We start from the raw sequence: 18,065 nt of genomic DNA, 5'->3' as shown, positions 1-18,065 counted from the left end.
CTCACTACATATACATATACAAACATATATACACACACCACACATATGCATGCACACACACACAAACCACATGCACACACCATACACATAATGTTTCATGAAATTTCATCTACATTATTTCACAATATTTATATTCATAAAACTACAACAAACAACGTGACATAAATTACTAGCAACAAAATACACACATTTACTAGCAACAAAATACAAAAGTCACTGACATAAACAGCTTTTTGTCCACTGCACATTTATGCTAATCATACAGCATCTATTTAGATTAATTTTTACACAAATTATTTTCTATTCAATTAAAAACAAAAAAAACAACAACCACATACAACCAGGACAGCAATTAGATTTTAACTACTGTCAATATTCTAACATCTGTGTCGCAGATTCTGCAAAAGCTTACACAAAACACACATCACAAATACAATAAATGTCACATACGTATGATGTGCGTTGATGACACAAAGATATGCTCACACAAACATACCCAAAGCAGCAGGCCTACAAACTCCAAGCATTCAATACATAGCACACCAAACAGGCAGTAAAACCCTGACTGCGCCGTGTGTTGGGCTTATCCCCGACTCAGGAGGCATCTGCAAAATTTCTTATACCCCCCCACCCAGGCCCCCTTTTTTTTATCAATTTTTTTTTCTATGATGAATATGGACATGTCCACAGCCCTGATGCCTCTATGGAGAAACTGGGAACCAAGAGTGTTTGATCCGCTTTAATCAGCTGATTAATTAAAGCAATGCAGATCTTCACCTGCACGGCTAGTTGTCAGCCTACCTGTTTGTATTCCTCTGAGGTCAGGTGCTTGAAAATATTGTGTCCCTCATGCTGAAACAGATTGGAAAAAAATCACCATAAACACACACACACACACACACAAAACTGGTACATAATCCCCCACTCCTGTATGAGCCATTTGAACACACTCTTTGACCCCCCGCCCCCACCATCCCACTCTCTTAGCCATCAGTGTTTGCACAGACTACATAACAGTGTCCAGACCACCACAATTCAAGGCCTACAGTGGAGGGGAGACAATACTGGCACGTGTGGGATTCCACTGGGAACGCTGAGGTTCTCTCACTTCCTAGGCAGACACTTTAGCACAAAGCCACAACCACATGACAGACCGCTGGACAGTTCCGGGCATCTTGGATCGTGCGCATCGCCAAATCGCCAGCAATGCCGAAGGCGATCGACAGAGTTGAAAGCTGCAAACATATGCTGTCCTCCATTTCTTCAGCTGATAGCCTCCACTGCTACAACCAAACACCGCAAAGTGCCATCGTATGCACAATAAGAAAACCAAACTATTCAGCAAAACGTCGAAAAAAGAAGTCTGCTGTTTCATAAGTTCTGCCTCTCCTGATTGCCTTTGTTGCTCGCAATTTTGGAGAGCTAACAAGCTAAACAACAAGAGCACAGATCATGTGATGCACCTCTATAAGTCATGTAAGCACGGAACTCTCTGGCTGTCTATTATGATTTGATGATGTTGATGAAAGTACTTATATAGCACCTATATCCTCAGTCGGAGACCAGGCTCTGAGTGCTTTACAAACACAAGTCATTTGCACAAACAGGCTGCCTACCTGGGTAGAGCTGCCACTTGGGTCATATGTGTCATTCAATACCGTTTCAGTCACACACACTTACACCGGCCTCATACAGACATCTAACATTCTACGTGAATGACAGTTTTGTTCATTTACCCAGCCATTTAGGCACCCATACTCCGTTTTCGGGGGTGTGCATGCTGGATATGTTCTTGTTTCATTAACTCACCAAACAGTGACATGGATAACAGGATCTTTAATGTGCACATTTGATCTGTTGCATATACACACGAAGGGATTTCAGACACTAGCAGGTCTGCACGATCTGTTGACCAGGGAGATCAGAAAAAAACAAAACAAAACATCTCCACCCTTTTACCCACCAGGCATCATTGCCAAGATTCAAACCCAGGACCCTGAGACTGAAAAGTCCAAGGCTTTAAGCACGGACCTGCAGGATGGTGACGGTCTGGTTGAAGTGGTGGTGCTCCATGGTGGAGGTGGAGTAGACAGTGGCCAGGGGGGAGGCACTCTTCACCATGAAGCTGTTGGTCTTTCCCCGGTGGTCCAGGTCATGGCACAGGCATGCCACGAACAGCGCCAGGCACTGCCACACACAGGCATTGGTGTTATACACACAACATTAATATCACACACACACACACACATTACACACAGACATGTATCATCACACACATAGACATATTTCACGAACATCTGTAGACAAAAAAAAAAAAAAAAAAAAAAAGACAAAAAAAGAACAAAATCCTTCATTTTGCATGAACCAAAGGCATTGATCAGGCCTTGAGGGAAAGAAGAAGAAGAGAGAAACAGGCCACATTTTTGGAAGACAATAAACAAGTGGATATCAAACATTGATATTAAATGAATGCCGAGATTTTTTAAATTTTTTATTATTTTTTTTTACAAATAAGAAGAAGAGTAACTGATGGTGAGACCAAGCTGCACAAGGTCAGGCACATGCACCAGGGTTGTGAACACATCAGTATGACAAAACACATCGAAGAAAGGGGGAAAAAACAACAATAACCCCCCCCCCCCCCCCCCCCCCCAAAAAAAAAACAACAACACCAATCAACCAACCAACCCCACCCACCCCTCCCCCCAAACCCCACACAAATGAAAATTTTAAAACCTTCCAACAATGACCCCCCCCCCCCCCAACTCCCCACACCCCCCCCACTCTGTCCCCTCCGTGATGCAGTGGGAGAAGCAGACAGACAGACAGACCAAGGAAAATAATGCACACACACACACACAAACCAACACCCCCCCCCCGTCCCCCCCCAAACAAAGAGCCCCCCACCTGGAGGTGAGTCAGCTGGTGAGTACAGGTCTTGAGCACGGTGTACATAGAGTGGGCCACAGAGAAGGCGTGCACCCAGTTGTGGTAGGGGACGTTCCGGTAGTTCCTCCGCACCGTCAGGGTGAACCGCATCAGGTCCTCCAGGTCGTACCTACAACAACAACAAACAACATCATCATCCACCAACATACCACCCGCTACTGTCATGCTCACCTCTGGTCAAAAAAAAAAAAAAAAAAAAAAAAAAAAAAAAAAAAAAAAAGGAAAGAAAATAATAATAATAATAAAGCTTCATATATCTACAAACATACATGCATGCGTGTGAATAACTGGTGCGAAAGCGCTTTGATGTGTCTCTGCACAAGATTCAGCACTGTATAAATATAACTATTATTATTATCATTATTATTATTATTATTATCACCATTATAATACTTTATAATATATATATATATATATATATATATATATACTGAGCTGCGGTGGTGAACAGGTGAGAATAGATGTAATTTTGGTGTTCTTATTTGTTGATTGTTGCTTATAGTCCGTGCAGCCGACCGTACTGGGCCATATACGGAGTGTCAAATCATACAAAATAATGCTCAACCGCGTCAACACAAAACTCACACACACACCAAACAACCCTATAAGATAAACCAACAAAACACAGTTCATGACACACCACCACCACCATGCCACCCGCTATTGCTGTGCTCACCTTGGGTCAAAAATACATAATGAAATATAAACAAAATTATTTATGATAGAAATAATCAATGAAAAAAAAGACTGCCCCTGCTACCCCACTGCCCTGCTACCCCATTTCCACCCCACTGCCCCTACTACCCCTGCTACCCCATTTCCACCCCACTGCCCCTGCTACCCCATTTCCACCCCACTGACCCTACTACCCCATTTCCACCCCACTGCCCCTGCTACCCCATTTCCACCCCACTGACCCTGCTACCCCATTTCCACCCCACTGACCCTACTACCCCACTGCCCCTGCTACCCCACTGCCCCTGCTACCCCATTTCCACCCCACTGCCCCTGCTACCCCACTGCCCCTGCTACCCCATTTCCACCCCACTGCCCCTACTACCCCACTCCCACCCAAATGCCCCTGCTACCCCACTGCCCCTGCCACCCCACTGCCCCTGCTACCCCACTACCACCCCACTGCCCCTGCTACCCCACTGCCCCTGCTACCCCACTCCCCCTGCTACCCCACTGCCCTGCTACCCCACTACCACCCCACTGCCCCTGCCACCCCACTGCCCCTGCTACCCCACTACCACCCCACTGCCCCTGCTACCCCACTGCCCTGCTACCCCACTGCCACTACCACCCCACTGCCCCTGCTACCCCACTGCCCCTGCTACCCCACTACCACCCCACTGCCCCTGCTACCCCACTGCCCTGCTACCCCACTGCCACTACCACCCCACTGCCCCTGCTACCCCACTGCCCCTGCTACCCCACTGCCCCTGCTACCCCACTCCCCTGCTACCCCACTGCCACCCCACTACCCCATATTACTAACAATTATATCATATCAATACCAAACTGAACAGGGAGGGAAAAAAAGCTAAAAAAAAAAAAACAAAAAAAACCACACACACAAAAAACAATTAACTGTCAAACTACTCGTACATAATCAAACCGTGTTAATTCTACAACTACAATGAATAATATTAAGTCAAAACTACTTCAGTCATGTCTAAGGTCTCAAAGTTGTATCTACAAGTTAACTCAACGGTTACTGCATAACCGACGGAAATAACAAAAGTTGGCAATATGTGTGATGTTATAGATACATTTTGACACAAAACAACAATGACGCTGTACATTACTGCACAATATTTAGCATTACAGTTTATGTTAAAAACTGAGCGTTAAGGAAATGCTTTACCACACAGCTAAAAACTATGGCAAATTGATACTGATGGCGCGATAAAAAAACTACTTTATTTTCTAACAGCATCATGAAGAACATAGATAGATAGACAGACAGATATACTGGTATTTTATCCGGTTAAATATAAAACCTGAGCTGGTTTTTGTTTTGTTTTGTTCATGGTGGATTGTTTTGTGTGTGGTGAACTAATGCGCTCTGCCTGTCTGTCTTTGGCATGTCAAATTTAACAGATCATAAAAGATGTGTGAGTGAGTGAGTGAGCGAGCGAGAGAGTGTGTGTGTGTGTGTGTGTGTGTGTGTGTGTGTGCGTACGCGCAGGCATACGTGCATGAACATACACATTGACGAACACGCACAAGAATAATTCCCCATTCTCAGCAAAGGCAGATGCACAAACGTGCAGCAGCCAAGGAGGAAAAAAAAAACACACAAAAGAAACAACAAAAACCAAACTACGTCTGTAAAACAAAAGCTGTGAATGGCATGACCCCTACCTTCGTTCCCCTGTGACAGTCCTGAAAACATGACAACACAATCTGCTGACATCCTCGGAATTAAGCAATGCCTACAATTGTATTGTATTGCATTGTATTGTATTGTATTTCTCTTTTTGTCACAACAGATTTCTCTGTGTGAAACTGGTGCTGCTCTCACCAGGGACAGCGCGTCGCCACCCATTTTTTTCCCTGCATGTAGTTTTATTTGTTTTTCCTATCAAAGTGGATTTTTCAACATAATTTTGCCAGGGACAACCTTTTTGTTGCCGTGGGTTCTTTTACGTGCGCTAAGTGCATGTTGCACACGGGACCTCTGTTTATCGTCTCATCCAAATGACTAGTGTCGAGACCACCACTCAAGGTCTAGTGGAGGGAGAGAAAATATCGGCGGCAGAGCCGTGATTCGAACCAGCGCGCTCAGTTTTTCTTGCTTCCTGTGCGGACGTGTTACCTCTAGGCCGTCACTCCACATCAAGTTTTTGTTGTTGTTGTTATTTTGTGCATCATACGTCTCTGAATTTGAGCATTCACTGACACGCACGCGTTTGTGAGCGCGTCTGTGACGTGCTTATTTGTTTGAAGAGTGCCCGTCGATGGGGATTCACAGGCCACTGGAGGGGTGAAAACGAAATCTGCAATAGATTTAACAATCCCTGGAAATGAAAAGTAAACAGGTTCCATTTTTCAGGAAAAGACTGGTTAGACGGTAAATACAACACAACATGGATGCAGCCTGGGTTAATCACTCAAACACGCCAATCAAAGTTAGCCGGAAACAGGCAAAATTTCCTATTTTAGTACCCTTATCAATACTGGAACCTATCTCCACGGCAATTTTCATGTACATTTCAAGAGATATGACCTATAATACATGTTGTGACCCATTTTCCGTGGCTTCCAACTCTATTCTGGGGGTTACTTGTGGCACTAGAATGCAGGTATCTTGCCAGGTCCACAACATCGTGTGTAACGTCTGTTCATTCAGTGTGTGCCAAGAGAGCAGCTCTTTCCACTTCTAGGCCTCCCTACCATGCAAAGGTACACAAAAAACAACAAAAAACCCAAACAAAAACACACACACACATACTAACGAAACGAACCACAAAAGGCACACGGCGATTTGTGTTCATGATACGGGTCGTTTCACGTCGTTTTTATGCCCGACACTGGATAAATGGGCGGATTTTACACCTCACATGTCAGCATTGTAAAACACACAGGGAAAATTCTGTTTGAACGGGTCCAAGTAATCTGGACACTAAAATAGGAAATTACCACAAAAAACCCAGTCAGTACTACATGCTCAGTGGATTATCTTTCACCGCAGCTGACCACACTGCAATCGGGTAAAAAAAACAACAACAAAAAAATCAGATGACCTAATTATGCAAAATCAATCAACCTTCCTTACCTCATCTGACTGAAGAGGTCCCGGAACATGAAGAGCACGTAGAGCGGTTTCTGGTCACTGTCCACTCCCCAGGGGGAAAACTTGTAACTGGAAACCAAGCAGTTCACCTCCACTCAAACTGGTGTTTGGCCCAACTGTGGTTTGACTGAAACCACTGCTTGTGGACATCAGAGAAACGAACATGCTAGTGCTCCTAGAATGACACACAGGCAATCATCAGGCTGCACGACTAACATTCCTGAAATGGCATAAAGACACTGCTTCAAACCAGGACTGCTGCTCAGCGCTTGAGTTGTATTGTATTGTATTGTATTGTATTATTCTTTTTTTGTCAAAACAGATTTCTCTGTGTGAAATTCGGGCTGCTCTCCTCCGGGAGAGCGCGTCGCTACACTGAGAGCGCCACCCATTTTTTCCTGCCTGCTTTTTTTTTTTAATTTGTTTTTCTATCGAAGTGGATCTTTCTACAACATTTTTCCATGGACAACCTTTTTGATGCCATGGGTTCTTTAACGTCCGCTAAGTGCATACTGCACACGTCCCATCCGAATGATTACCTCACTTTAACAAACACACAGAGAAACGAACTCTCATTTCAGAAAAAAACAAACCCAGGCACAGGACACAGTAGTGAGTTTTGTATTTGTATTTCTTTTGATCACAACAGATTTCTCTGTGTGAAATTCGGGCTGCTCTCCCCATAGAGAGAGCGTCACTACACTATAGCGCCACCCATTTTTTGTATTTTTTCCTGCGTGCAGTTTTATTTGTCTTTCCTATTGAAGTGGATTTTTCTACAGATTTTTGCCAGGAACAGCCCTTTTGTTGCCGTGGGTTCTTTTACGTGCGCTAGGTGTATGCTGCCGACTGGTTTCACTGCGACAGTCAGAAACAGCCACTGGTCACACATTTTCACTTCACCAGCCATCAACAGAAACAGCAGAGGAAATATGCCAACACAAACCAGCCTTCATTCGGGACCAGGTATCCCTTTTCGGCAATATCCACGTTGCTTTCCCTGTACTTTTCAGTTTACAAGACGGAAAAAGTTGTAAATTGATCAATAACATTGTAATATATACTCTACATTTCTTCCCCTCCACTCTTTGACTGGCCTTTTTTTTTCACGTCTCTTGATAGGGGAAGAAATGTAGAGTATGTATATTACAATGTTATTTAAACAAATTTACAAATTTTCCGTCTTTGGAAAGAAAGGGAATGGAAAAGGGACAGAACACAGGAGAAGAAATGTGGATACTGCCCCCTTTTCCACCCCCACAAAGGCCAGTGCACTGCATTACCACATAGCCATGCACATCATCTAAACATGACAGCGGGTTCACATCAACTGCTCAAGGAGGCGTCAGTGCATTCAGACAAATCCATACATACACTACACCGCATCTGCTAAAGGAAATGCCTGACCAGCAGCGTAACCCAAAGCGTTTACTCAGGCCTTGAGGAAAAACGAACAACAACAAAAACACAAATAAACAAAAATATAAAGAATTAGAATATGAATAACTCTTTCACCTCCGTAGGTGGACAAGACGCTGCACCGCCATCGGTGACAGTCGACATGGAGGGGTCATGTTGAACAGACCATTGTTCACATTGAGGGGTCATGTTGAACAGACCAGTGTTCACACTGAGGGGTCATGTTGAACAGACCAGTGTTCACACTGAGGGGTCATGTTGAACAGACCAGTGTTCACACTGAGGGGTCATGTTGAACAGACCAGTGTTCACACTGAGGGGTCAAGTTGAACAGACCAGTGTTCACACTGAGGGGTCATGTTGAACAGACCATTGTTCACACTGAGGGGTCATGTTGAACAGACCACTGTTCACATTGAGGGGTCATGTTGAACAGACCAGTGTTCACATTGAGGGGTCATGTTGAACAGACCATTGTTCACACTGAGGGGTCATGTTGAACAGACCATTGTTCACACTGAGGGGTCATGTTGAACAGACCAGTGTTCACACTGAGGGGTCATGTTGAACAGACCAGTGTTCACACACTGAGGGGTCATGTTGAACAGACCAGTGTTCACATTGAGGGGTCATGTTGAACAGACCAGTGTTCACACTGAGGGGTCATGTTGAACAGACCAGTGTTCACACTGAGGGGTCATGTTGAACAGACCAGTGTTCACATTGAGGGGTCATGTTGAACAGACCATTGTTCACACTGAGGGGTCATGTTGAACAGACCATTGTTCACATTGAGGGGTCATGTTGAACAGACCAGTGTTCACACTGAGGGGTCATGTTGAACAGACCAGTGTTCACACTGAGGGGTCATGTTGAACAGACCAGTGTTCACACTGAGGGGTCATGTTGAACAGACCATTGTTCACAGTGTAACAAAGCTCAACAGCTCCAGCCAGTCTCCCCGCCAACAGAACAGTGACTAACCTTTGCCCCTCCACCGTGTTTGAAGTGCACCAATCTGTTGTGCTGTTTTGACATGAACCGAAGCCTGTGACTGACAGCATTGTTTGTAAAGTATTTGGCGCTGGGGGACAGGGGGTGTTTTTCACACAGAAAGTTGGTGGTGACAGAGAGGAAACAAACAAGGGAAAAGGAATATAACAAAGAATGATAATAATGATACTACTAACAAGAAAACACGATCAACAAAGTACACTGACTCGGTGATGGAGGGGATGTGTTGAGGGATGGGCAACGCCCTCAGGTGGTTCAGCTCTTCCTCCGTGGCCTGACTGTGGTACGACAACACCTCCAGCGCCACGCGGTACTTCTGCTCTGAACGCCGGATCTTGTCGTACAGCTGTGCACACACACACACACACACGACACTGGGGACTGAGTGAGACAGTGAGCGAGTTAATGGGTGTGTGTGTGTGTGGGGGGGGGGAGGTGAAGGAGTGGGTAGAGGGGTCAGTGAATGAAATGGATGGATGGGTGGGTATGTGAATGTGACAGTGTGCGTGCGTGTGCATGCCCGTCTGCATGCCTGGCGTATGCGTGCGTGCGTGTGTGTGTGTGTGTGTGTGCATGCTAACATGTAAATCTGTTCTTACGTGTGTGAGATCGAAACGCAGACAGAAAGACTTGAAATGATGGAGGAAGAAAAAGAAAAATGCTATGATAATTTTCATCATTACAATCGCATCGCAAAACAGATAAACAAATCAAGAACAACTGAATCTGTCCTGACAGCTGCACAGTCAAAGCAAAGAACGGGTCCAAATCAAGTCATTCATTTCCTGCAAGAAGGGGCCCAAAATTAATAAGGTAATCTCCTGCAAGAAGGGGCCCAAATAAGGTAATCTCCTGCAAGAACGGGCCCAAATAAGGTAATCTCCTGCAAGAAGGGGCCCAAATAAGGTAATCTCCTGCAAGAAGGGGCCCAAATAAGGTAATCTCCTGCGGAGCTTCAGTTTCAGTTTCTCACGGAGGCGTCACTGCGTTGGGGCATATCTACATACACCACAGCACATGTGCAGGGCAGATACCTGACATAAACATAACCCAATGCACGTCAGGCCCTGTGTGATGCAGATATATCTGTGTTCCCATCACAGTGGATATATCTGTGTTCCCATCACAGTGGATATCTGTGTTCCCATCACAGTGGATATATCTGTGTTCCCATCACAGAGGATATATCTGTGTTCCCATCACAGTGGATATATCTGTGTTCCCATCACAGAGGATATATCTGTGTTCCCATCACAGTGGATATATCTCTGTTCCCATCACAGTGGATATATCTCTGTTCCCATCACAGTGGATATATCTCTGTTCCCATCACAGAGGATCTCTCCTACATCATTCTGCCAGAGGACAACACTTATGTTACCCTGGCTCCTTTTTCAACAACAACAACAACAACATTCAGTTCTATGTAGATAATTATTATCATTGTTATTATCATTATGATAATGATGATCATCATCACCATCATAAAAAATCATTAGCATTATTATTATCATAATCATCTTTTTTTAAACACTGTTTGATGGTGATGATGATGATGATTCCAAACACAAAGCAGACATGTGTGAAACACCACAGACACCACCCACCTTGGCGTGGTGCAGTGCCAGACCACAGTACACGGCAAACGTCTCGAAGGACTCCTCGTCATTCCGGGTGAATGTACCCGACTTCTTGTTCACCATCTGCACCACCCCGATCACACTGAAACCCACCCCACGGGGTATCAACAAAGATGTATGTGTACATGTAAGCTAGGCCAGTATCTATGAGCTTATATCACAGACTGACATTCATTGACAGTTGGGCCAACAGCTAAGTGAGAGCTGTATTGTCAATGGTTTCTCCAATGCAATGGGAAACCACTTACAGCTTAGTCTTTTGTCAAGGACTATGACTCTCAAACGAGAAGGAAAAATTGCATTGGCTCTTAACGCTGCAGCCTTGAGGGCTAATTGGCCTTTGGGAACCATCCCAACGCCGACTGTCCCCAAACCCTCATGGCCGAGAGAGTGGGGATGTAACTTGGGCAAGACATTCCACTATAGGGTGGGTATGGGTTGATGGGTATATTGCTAACGGTCCAGTCGAAGCGACCAGCTCAACGTGTGTACTGTAAAGATAACATGTCGTATGACAATCAAACGTAGTTCTTTTGTTTTTGAAGGCTTTCTCCGACTGGTTGTACCAGGAAAGTTCGTCCGCTCATTCTTTTCAACGTTTTGTCGACGTTTGAAATAGCAAGGGTGCCTGAGGGTAAATGCGAACGGGCAAGTGTAATTGCGAACGATGGCTTTGGGTACATGTAGACAATTAAAACAGAAGCAGATCTTTAACTCATTAGACATAACATATTATTGGAACATCCTACTAGACTGTTGTATTGTTGGTTTTGATCACACAGACACAAACACACAAACAGACATTTAAACACACACACCCCACACCGCACACAAACACGCTAATTTGAGAGTGCTCAGTAACTGTGCGATCGTTCACAAGTAGACTCACGTCAAAATACCCTATGGTCTAATTGCAAACAACAATATTTTGCAGATTCCTGTCAAAACTGACGTTCTGATCTGTCACAAATATGCTTTCTTAAATTCTCCTAACACTGGTAATACGCATTCAACATATCCGATCAAATAAAACTATTTTAAACTGTGTCAAAGTTCAAGTCCTACAGCTTGCTTCCCTTGATTTTAGAATTTTGAGAGTACGTTTGTAACCTTCGTCGGCAGTGGTACGCGAAGAGAAGAAACAGCGTGGAAATAGCCAGAAATAGCTGATGTTTGACTGGTTCTTTGAAATGGATACTCATTAAGGTATTCGTCAAAGGTCGAAGCAGACGTTAAATTGTGAAATGCAACTGTTAAGAACTCTTCCAAGTGGGGCGGTATACGAATCGTTCGCAATTACACGCTGTTCGCAATTAACCATACCTACCCTAATCAAATTCTAGCCCAGATAGTCGGGACAGCAGTTACCTCCTCTGCTGTTCTGATGGTCATAGTCGAAAATGACTGACTATCATACACATATAAATGACAATGCACACATTCTGATCCCCCTTGCATCTGTTCCCTCAAAGCTTTAGATACAAAGAGTAAATTTTTAATTATTAGTTACAGTGCTGAATTTCAATTTCTGCGTTTCAGTTCTTCACCCTGTACAGTTTGGGGAAAGCCATTGGGTTTTTTCTCCCACAGAAATAAGAATGCCATCAAACTGCAAAGCAGTGTATCCAGATCATTTGCTGTGGAGGGAAGAAAGGATGGGGCAAACAGTTAACTGCCATTGCAAAGTTATATTGTGACAGTCAAACCAATGAATAAAAAAAAACTATAATGGCTCTAGCTGTTGTCTAAAAAAAAAACTTAGGTGCATGAGCCTTTTCTTTAATACCACCCACTCCCCCCATTTCTTTGAGTACCTGTAAAGTAGTTTAACGATGACGGAAATGATTGTTTGCATCAGTATGATGTAATTCTATCTGGACAATTCTTCAAACAATACAAAAAACACCCCAGAAGTCTCGTTGTGTTTAATTAGAATACAGCAAGAGCTAATCTCACTACGGTATGAAATCATCAATGCACAATGAGAATAAAAAGAAGCCAACATGGCCACTACCAGACACACTTTCACACTTCTCCGGGCTGCATAAATCAAAGAATTAACAAAGGTAAAGAAACACAAAGGAATGGAGGAGGTCGGGGATGGAGAGAATAAAGGAAAACAGAAAAGGAAAGACAAAAGGAGAAAGAAAAGCAAAGAGGAGACAGGTGACTGACTTTCCCCGGATGTAGATGGGCATGCACAGGATGGTCTTGGTTCTGTAGCCTGTCTGAAGGTCCACGTCCCTGGAACAGTCAGTGATGACCATGATGACGATGATGGTGATGATGATGGTATTGGTGATGGTGATGAAAACAATAAAAAGTAAAGCCTGTCTGAAGGTCCACGTCCCTGGAACAGTCAGTGATGACCATGATGATGATATGATGGTAATGATGGTATTGGTGATGGTGGTGTTGATGATGGTGATGGTGATGATGATGAAAACAATAAAAAGAAAAGCCTGTCTGAAGGTCCACGTCCCTGGAACAGTCAGTGATGACCATGGTGATGATAGTGTTGGTGATGGTGATGGTGGTGATGATGGTGATGAAAACAATAAGTAAAGCCTGTCTGGAGGTCCACGTCCCTGGAACAGTCAGTGATGACCATGGTGATGATGATGGTGATGATGATGAAAACAATAAAAAGTAAAGCCTGTCTGAAGGTCCACGTCCCTGGAACAGTCAGTGATGACCATGGTGATGAAAGTGTTGATGATGATGTTGATGATGATGATGATGAAAACAATAAAAAGTAAAGCCTGTCTGAAGGTCCACGTCCCTGGAACAGTCAGTGATGACCATGATGACGATGATGGTGATGATGATGGTATTGGTGATGGTGATGAAAACAATAAAAAGTAAAGCCTGTCTGAAGGTCCACGTCCCTGGAACAGTCAGTGATGACCATGATGATGATGATGGTGATGATGATGAAAACAATAAAAAGTAAAGCCTGTCTGAAGGTCCACGTCCCTGGAACAGTCAGTGATGACCATGATGATGATAGTGTTGATGGTATTGGCGATGGTGGTGGTGATATGTTGAGAATGATGATGATAAAAAGTAAAGCTTGCCTGAAGACCAATATCCCTGAAACAAGTCAGTGACAATGTTGATGATGATGATGATGATGATAAAAAGTAAAGCTTGTCTGAAGACCAATATCCATTTAACAGTCAGTGATAATGATGATGATGATAATGATGATAGATATCCACAGCTTTTATGTTTTCCGTGTCACATCCATCGTTCAGTTTATCAGAGCAAACGAAACCAGCATACTGTCACATAAAGTATATATCGAAAAGAATAAGTCCTTTTAAATAATTTTTTTAAACACTCTCAAACGATTTTATTTGTAGAACAATGGTCAAACTTAACAACACAATTCTTTTTCAGAACAGTCACTGCAGTTCTCACTCATCCACCCACCCGACACACAGAGATACAGACACACACATCGACACACACAGACACACACACCTGTTGAAGCGATCATCAGCATAAGCATCAGGTATGTTGAGGATTTCCCCGGTAGTGGCCACGTGCCCTGCCACCCCTTTGTCCATGGGGAACCTGGGAGACAAGACAGTCATCCATATAGCGATGTCCGATATTGATCGAGTGAGTGACATGGATACTTATATAGCGCCTAGCCTTGGTCAGAGACCGATATATCATAATCCATATCGTATGTTCATGTCTCGTATATCCATCTCTATATCGTATGTCTATGTCTTAATATTGATTGAGTGATATGGATACTTATATAGCGTCTATCCTCGGTCGCAGACCAAGTTCTAAGCACATTACAAACACGTGGTCATTTGTGCAACAGGCTGCGTACCTGGGTAGAGCCGACTGGCGGCTGCCACTGGGCGCTCATTCGTTTCCTGTGTCATTCAATCAGATTTCTGGCACGCACACATACACACTCAAACACACATGTAACATTTTTTACGTGTATAACCGTGGGTTTTTTGTTTGGTTTTTGTCTTTGATGTTTATTTACCCCGCCATGTAGGCAGCCATACTCCGTTTTCTGGGGAGTGCATGCTGGGTATGTTCTTACTTCCATAACCCACCGAACGCTGACATGGATTACAGGATCTTGAACGTGCGTATACACACGAAGGTGGTTGAGGCACCAGCAGGTCTGCACATCTGTTGACCTGGGAGATCGGGAAAATCTCCACCCTTTATTCACCAGGTGCCGTCACCGAGATTTGAACCCGGAACCCTCAGATTGAAAGTCCAACGCATTCACCATTCGGCTATAGCATACATAACACACGTCCATATCTTATGACAGCCATCCATCCATATAGCGATGTCTGATATATTATACATCCATATCGTATGTTCATGTATATTTATCTCTATATCGAATGTCCATGTCTTATATATTAATCAACACATCATATATCCATGTCATATCTCTATATCGCATGCCCATTTCTTATATATTAATCTACATATATGTCCATGTCTTGTACCTATATCCATATCGTATCTGCATGTCATATCTATATCAAATATGCATGTTTTATATATATTTATATCTATATTCATATCGTATATACATGTCTTCTATCTATATCCATATCGTACATGCATGTGTTATATCTATATTGTATATGTACTATATGTATATATATATGCATATGTTATATATATATATATATATATATATATATATATATATATATATATATATATATAATCTCCATTTCATGTATGCATATCTATATCCATGTCAAATCCATATTCATATCATATATGCATGTCATATCTATACCTATATCCTATATCCATGTCTCACATCTGTCTGTCTCTCCATCCATCCATAGCGTATCTCCATTGTTATATACACCCGTTTCACATATCTATATTTTACATCCATGTATACACCCATGCCCTTTTCCACAGTCAACAGAAATGCAGACAGTTGTTATGAAAAAAAACAACAATCAAACAACATGAGAAAGCACCTTAACAACAACACAACTAGACTTTCTCCCTATCTCGTCCACTGACCTACAGTAAAAACAGCTATATACCCGTGTTCTCTCTCTCTGTCTCTCATTGATAGATTAATCACAACACTATTCTGCAAATAACCAAGGACTCCGTGCTTGTTAGTGTACACTGCAGGCAACACCCCTTGTCCAACACCCAACAGCATTCTGACCATGTTCCCGTTGAAACCAGACCGAACTTTATAATGACCCTTATTTCTGACCATGTTCCCGTTGAAACCAGACCGAACTTTATAATGACCCTTATTTCTGACCATGTTCCCGTTGAAACCAGACCGAACTTTATAACGACCCTTATTTCTGATCATAATAGAGAGGAAAGACAGGGGGTGGTGGTGGTGGAAAGATGATCTGCACCCTTTGAAGACAACAACTGGCGCCCTTTCCAGTGATAAGAAAGCCATTCGTTAAGCCTGACATGGCAAGTTTTGTCCCTGTGTGTTATTTCGGCAATAGCTGTGAGCTGTACCCCTAAGTACGGTCTGGTGATACCACTTGTAATGCAGAGAATTATACGGTATGGGATCAGAGAGAAGAAAAAAAACAACAACCAAACAAACCGATAGATATGGACATTTTCGTGCCCTTCATAAGTCCTTTGTATATTGAAAAAAAAAAAAAAAACGAAGAAAAATTCACTGTAAGAAAACTTTTATGATGGCTCAATAATTAAGTCAGTCAATATATCAATCCGTTTAGGGCAAACTTGACACTTATATAATGGCTCAATAATTAAGTCAGTCAATTAGTCAATCCACTTAGGGCAAACTGACAGACGGATATAGTCTAAAATAGCCCAGCCTGAGGGATATTGATGCAAACAAACAGCCGTGCACATACGCGTGCACACACGGACAGACACACTGTGTTGTTATGTGTAACTCAACGGCTATCGTTAATGCTTCGGTGTGTCAAAAAAGAGAAAAAAAGAAAAGGAAATCAATAAAATAAAAAGGAATTTAAAAAAAAAAAAAAAATTCAAGAAAAATAGAAAAGAAAAGAAAATCAATTTCTAACTTCACCACAGCAAGGCCTCAGAACACAACCACTCAATCCTTTCTGTCAGTGGTTCACCCCAAAGTTTCACACACAACAAGATCAAAGGTCACGCAGCAAGGCCAAGGCCACAACGCAATGTCAAGGCCACGCACACAAAAAAAGTGCAGTTCACACCACAAGGTCAAGGACCCAGCGCAACGTCAAGTTCACGTGGTAAGATCAAGGTCAGGCAGCATTAAGGTCAAGGTCACACAGCTAGATCAAGGTCACACGGCAAGGGTCAAGGAGAGGAGAAAGTCCTCGTGGAAGGCAGCAGCAGCGGCACCTGATCTCCCGCGTGCATGTGGTGAGCCTCGCGTGCGGGTCGTGGCGGGCGGTGGTGCCCGTGTCGAAGATCCTAGCGACCAGCTGGAAGGAGTGCTCCTCCACGAGGAACAGCGAGGCGCGCTCCGCCTGCACCAGGCTCTTGGCCAGGTTCTGACACACATACACACACAGTCACACACACACACTCACTCTCTCCCTGCACCCGTGTCGTTCTCATTCGTCTATTCCCCGTTTGCTTATGTACAAAGTTGCTCGGTGGTGGCGGTCTGGGTGCTTCAATTTCCCATCACGTCAAATTTCCAGTTGTTCGCACAGTTTACGAAAACTGGGCACAGCCAAAGCTCTTTCAAAATATATTAGTAATATGAAAAAATGCCTCGATTCGGATAGCATTACTGATGGGTTTTTTTCTCTATCAAGGCACTGTGAAATAAAGGAAAACATTTTTTTTTGGGGGGGGAGGAGGGGGGAAGCATTTTTCTGCAATATCTACATTTCAGCAAGGAAAGCTTTGCTCAAAACATTTCAACACATCATAAATGTAGCTCATTTTAGTAAAGCAACGTGCAAGTTGGTGGTTGGTTAGAAGAGAAAAAAAAAACAACTCAAGTGAGTGCAAAGTACAGGACAAGTGCAAGTGCCATCATTCAAATCAACGCCAGTAGAACACACAATACTGAAAATCGAGGGCGTGTTCAAAGCACAGATCAGCCCCCCCCCTCCCCCAACAAAGTTTTACCAGCAGCTTTTTTTTTTGCGGAATGCTCCCAGCTGACAGCGAACCTTTCCTCAAACCAACTAACTACAGATCATACACTGAACGACAAGCCGATGTACTGCTTCCAGTACTGGAAAAGACGGTGATCCGTGTTA

General features: G+C 43.4%; 1 protein-coding gene across 3 annotated transcripts in view; it reads right to left on the bottom strand.

Moving 5' to 3' along the window:
• The window catches only part of LOC143280188 (putative 3',5'-cyclic phosphodiesterase pde-5), a 56,330-nt gene that overhangs the window by 7,512 nt on the left and 30,753 nt on the right, over nucleotides 1-18,065 (bottom strand). For 2 of the 3 annotated variants that reach the window (XM_076584793.1, XM_076584791.1), the window contains 9 exons: nucleotides 14,311-14,403; nucleotides 13,000-13,068; nucleotides 10,792-10,906; nucleotides 9,391-9,530; nucleotides 6,734-6,820; nucleotides 5,320-5,340; nucleotides 2,908-3,058; nucleotides 2,032-2,187; nucleotides 802-852 (listed from right to left, as the gene is read on the bottom strand). In XM_076584793.1, the coding sequence (XP_076440908.1) occupies nucleotides 802-852; nucleotides 2,032-2,187; nucleotides 2,908-3,058; nucleotides 5,320-5,340; nucleotides 6,734-6,820; nucleotides 9,391-9,530; nucleotides 10,792-10,906; nucleotides 13,000-13,068; nucleotides 14,311-14,403 (883 nt within the window). The remainder of the gene's footprint in view (nucleotides 1-801; nucleotides 853-2,031; nucleotides 2,188-2,907; nucleotides 3,059-5,319; nucleotides 5,341-6,733; nucleotides 6,821-9,390; nucleotides 9,531-10,791; nucleotides 10,907-12,999; nucleotides 13,069-14,310; nucleotides 14,404-18,065) is intronic. The other variant, XM_076584792.1, reaches the window with a different exon arrangement.

Source organism: Babylonia areolata, chromosome 3, assembly GCF_041734735.1.
Source record: "Babylonia areolata isolate BAREFJ2019XMU chromosome 3, ASM4173473v1, whole genome shotgun sequence".
Classification (NCBI taxonomy): domain Eukaryota; kingdom Metazoa; phylum Mollusca; class Gastropoda; order Neogastropoda; family Buccinidae; genus Babylonia; species Babylonia areolata.
This window is presented reverse-complemented; position numbering and strand designations above follow the sequence as displayed.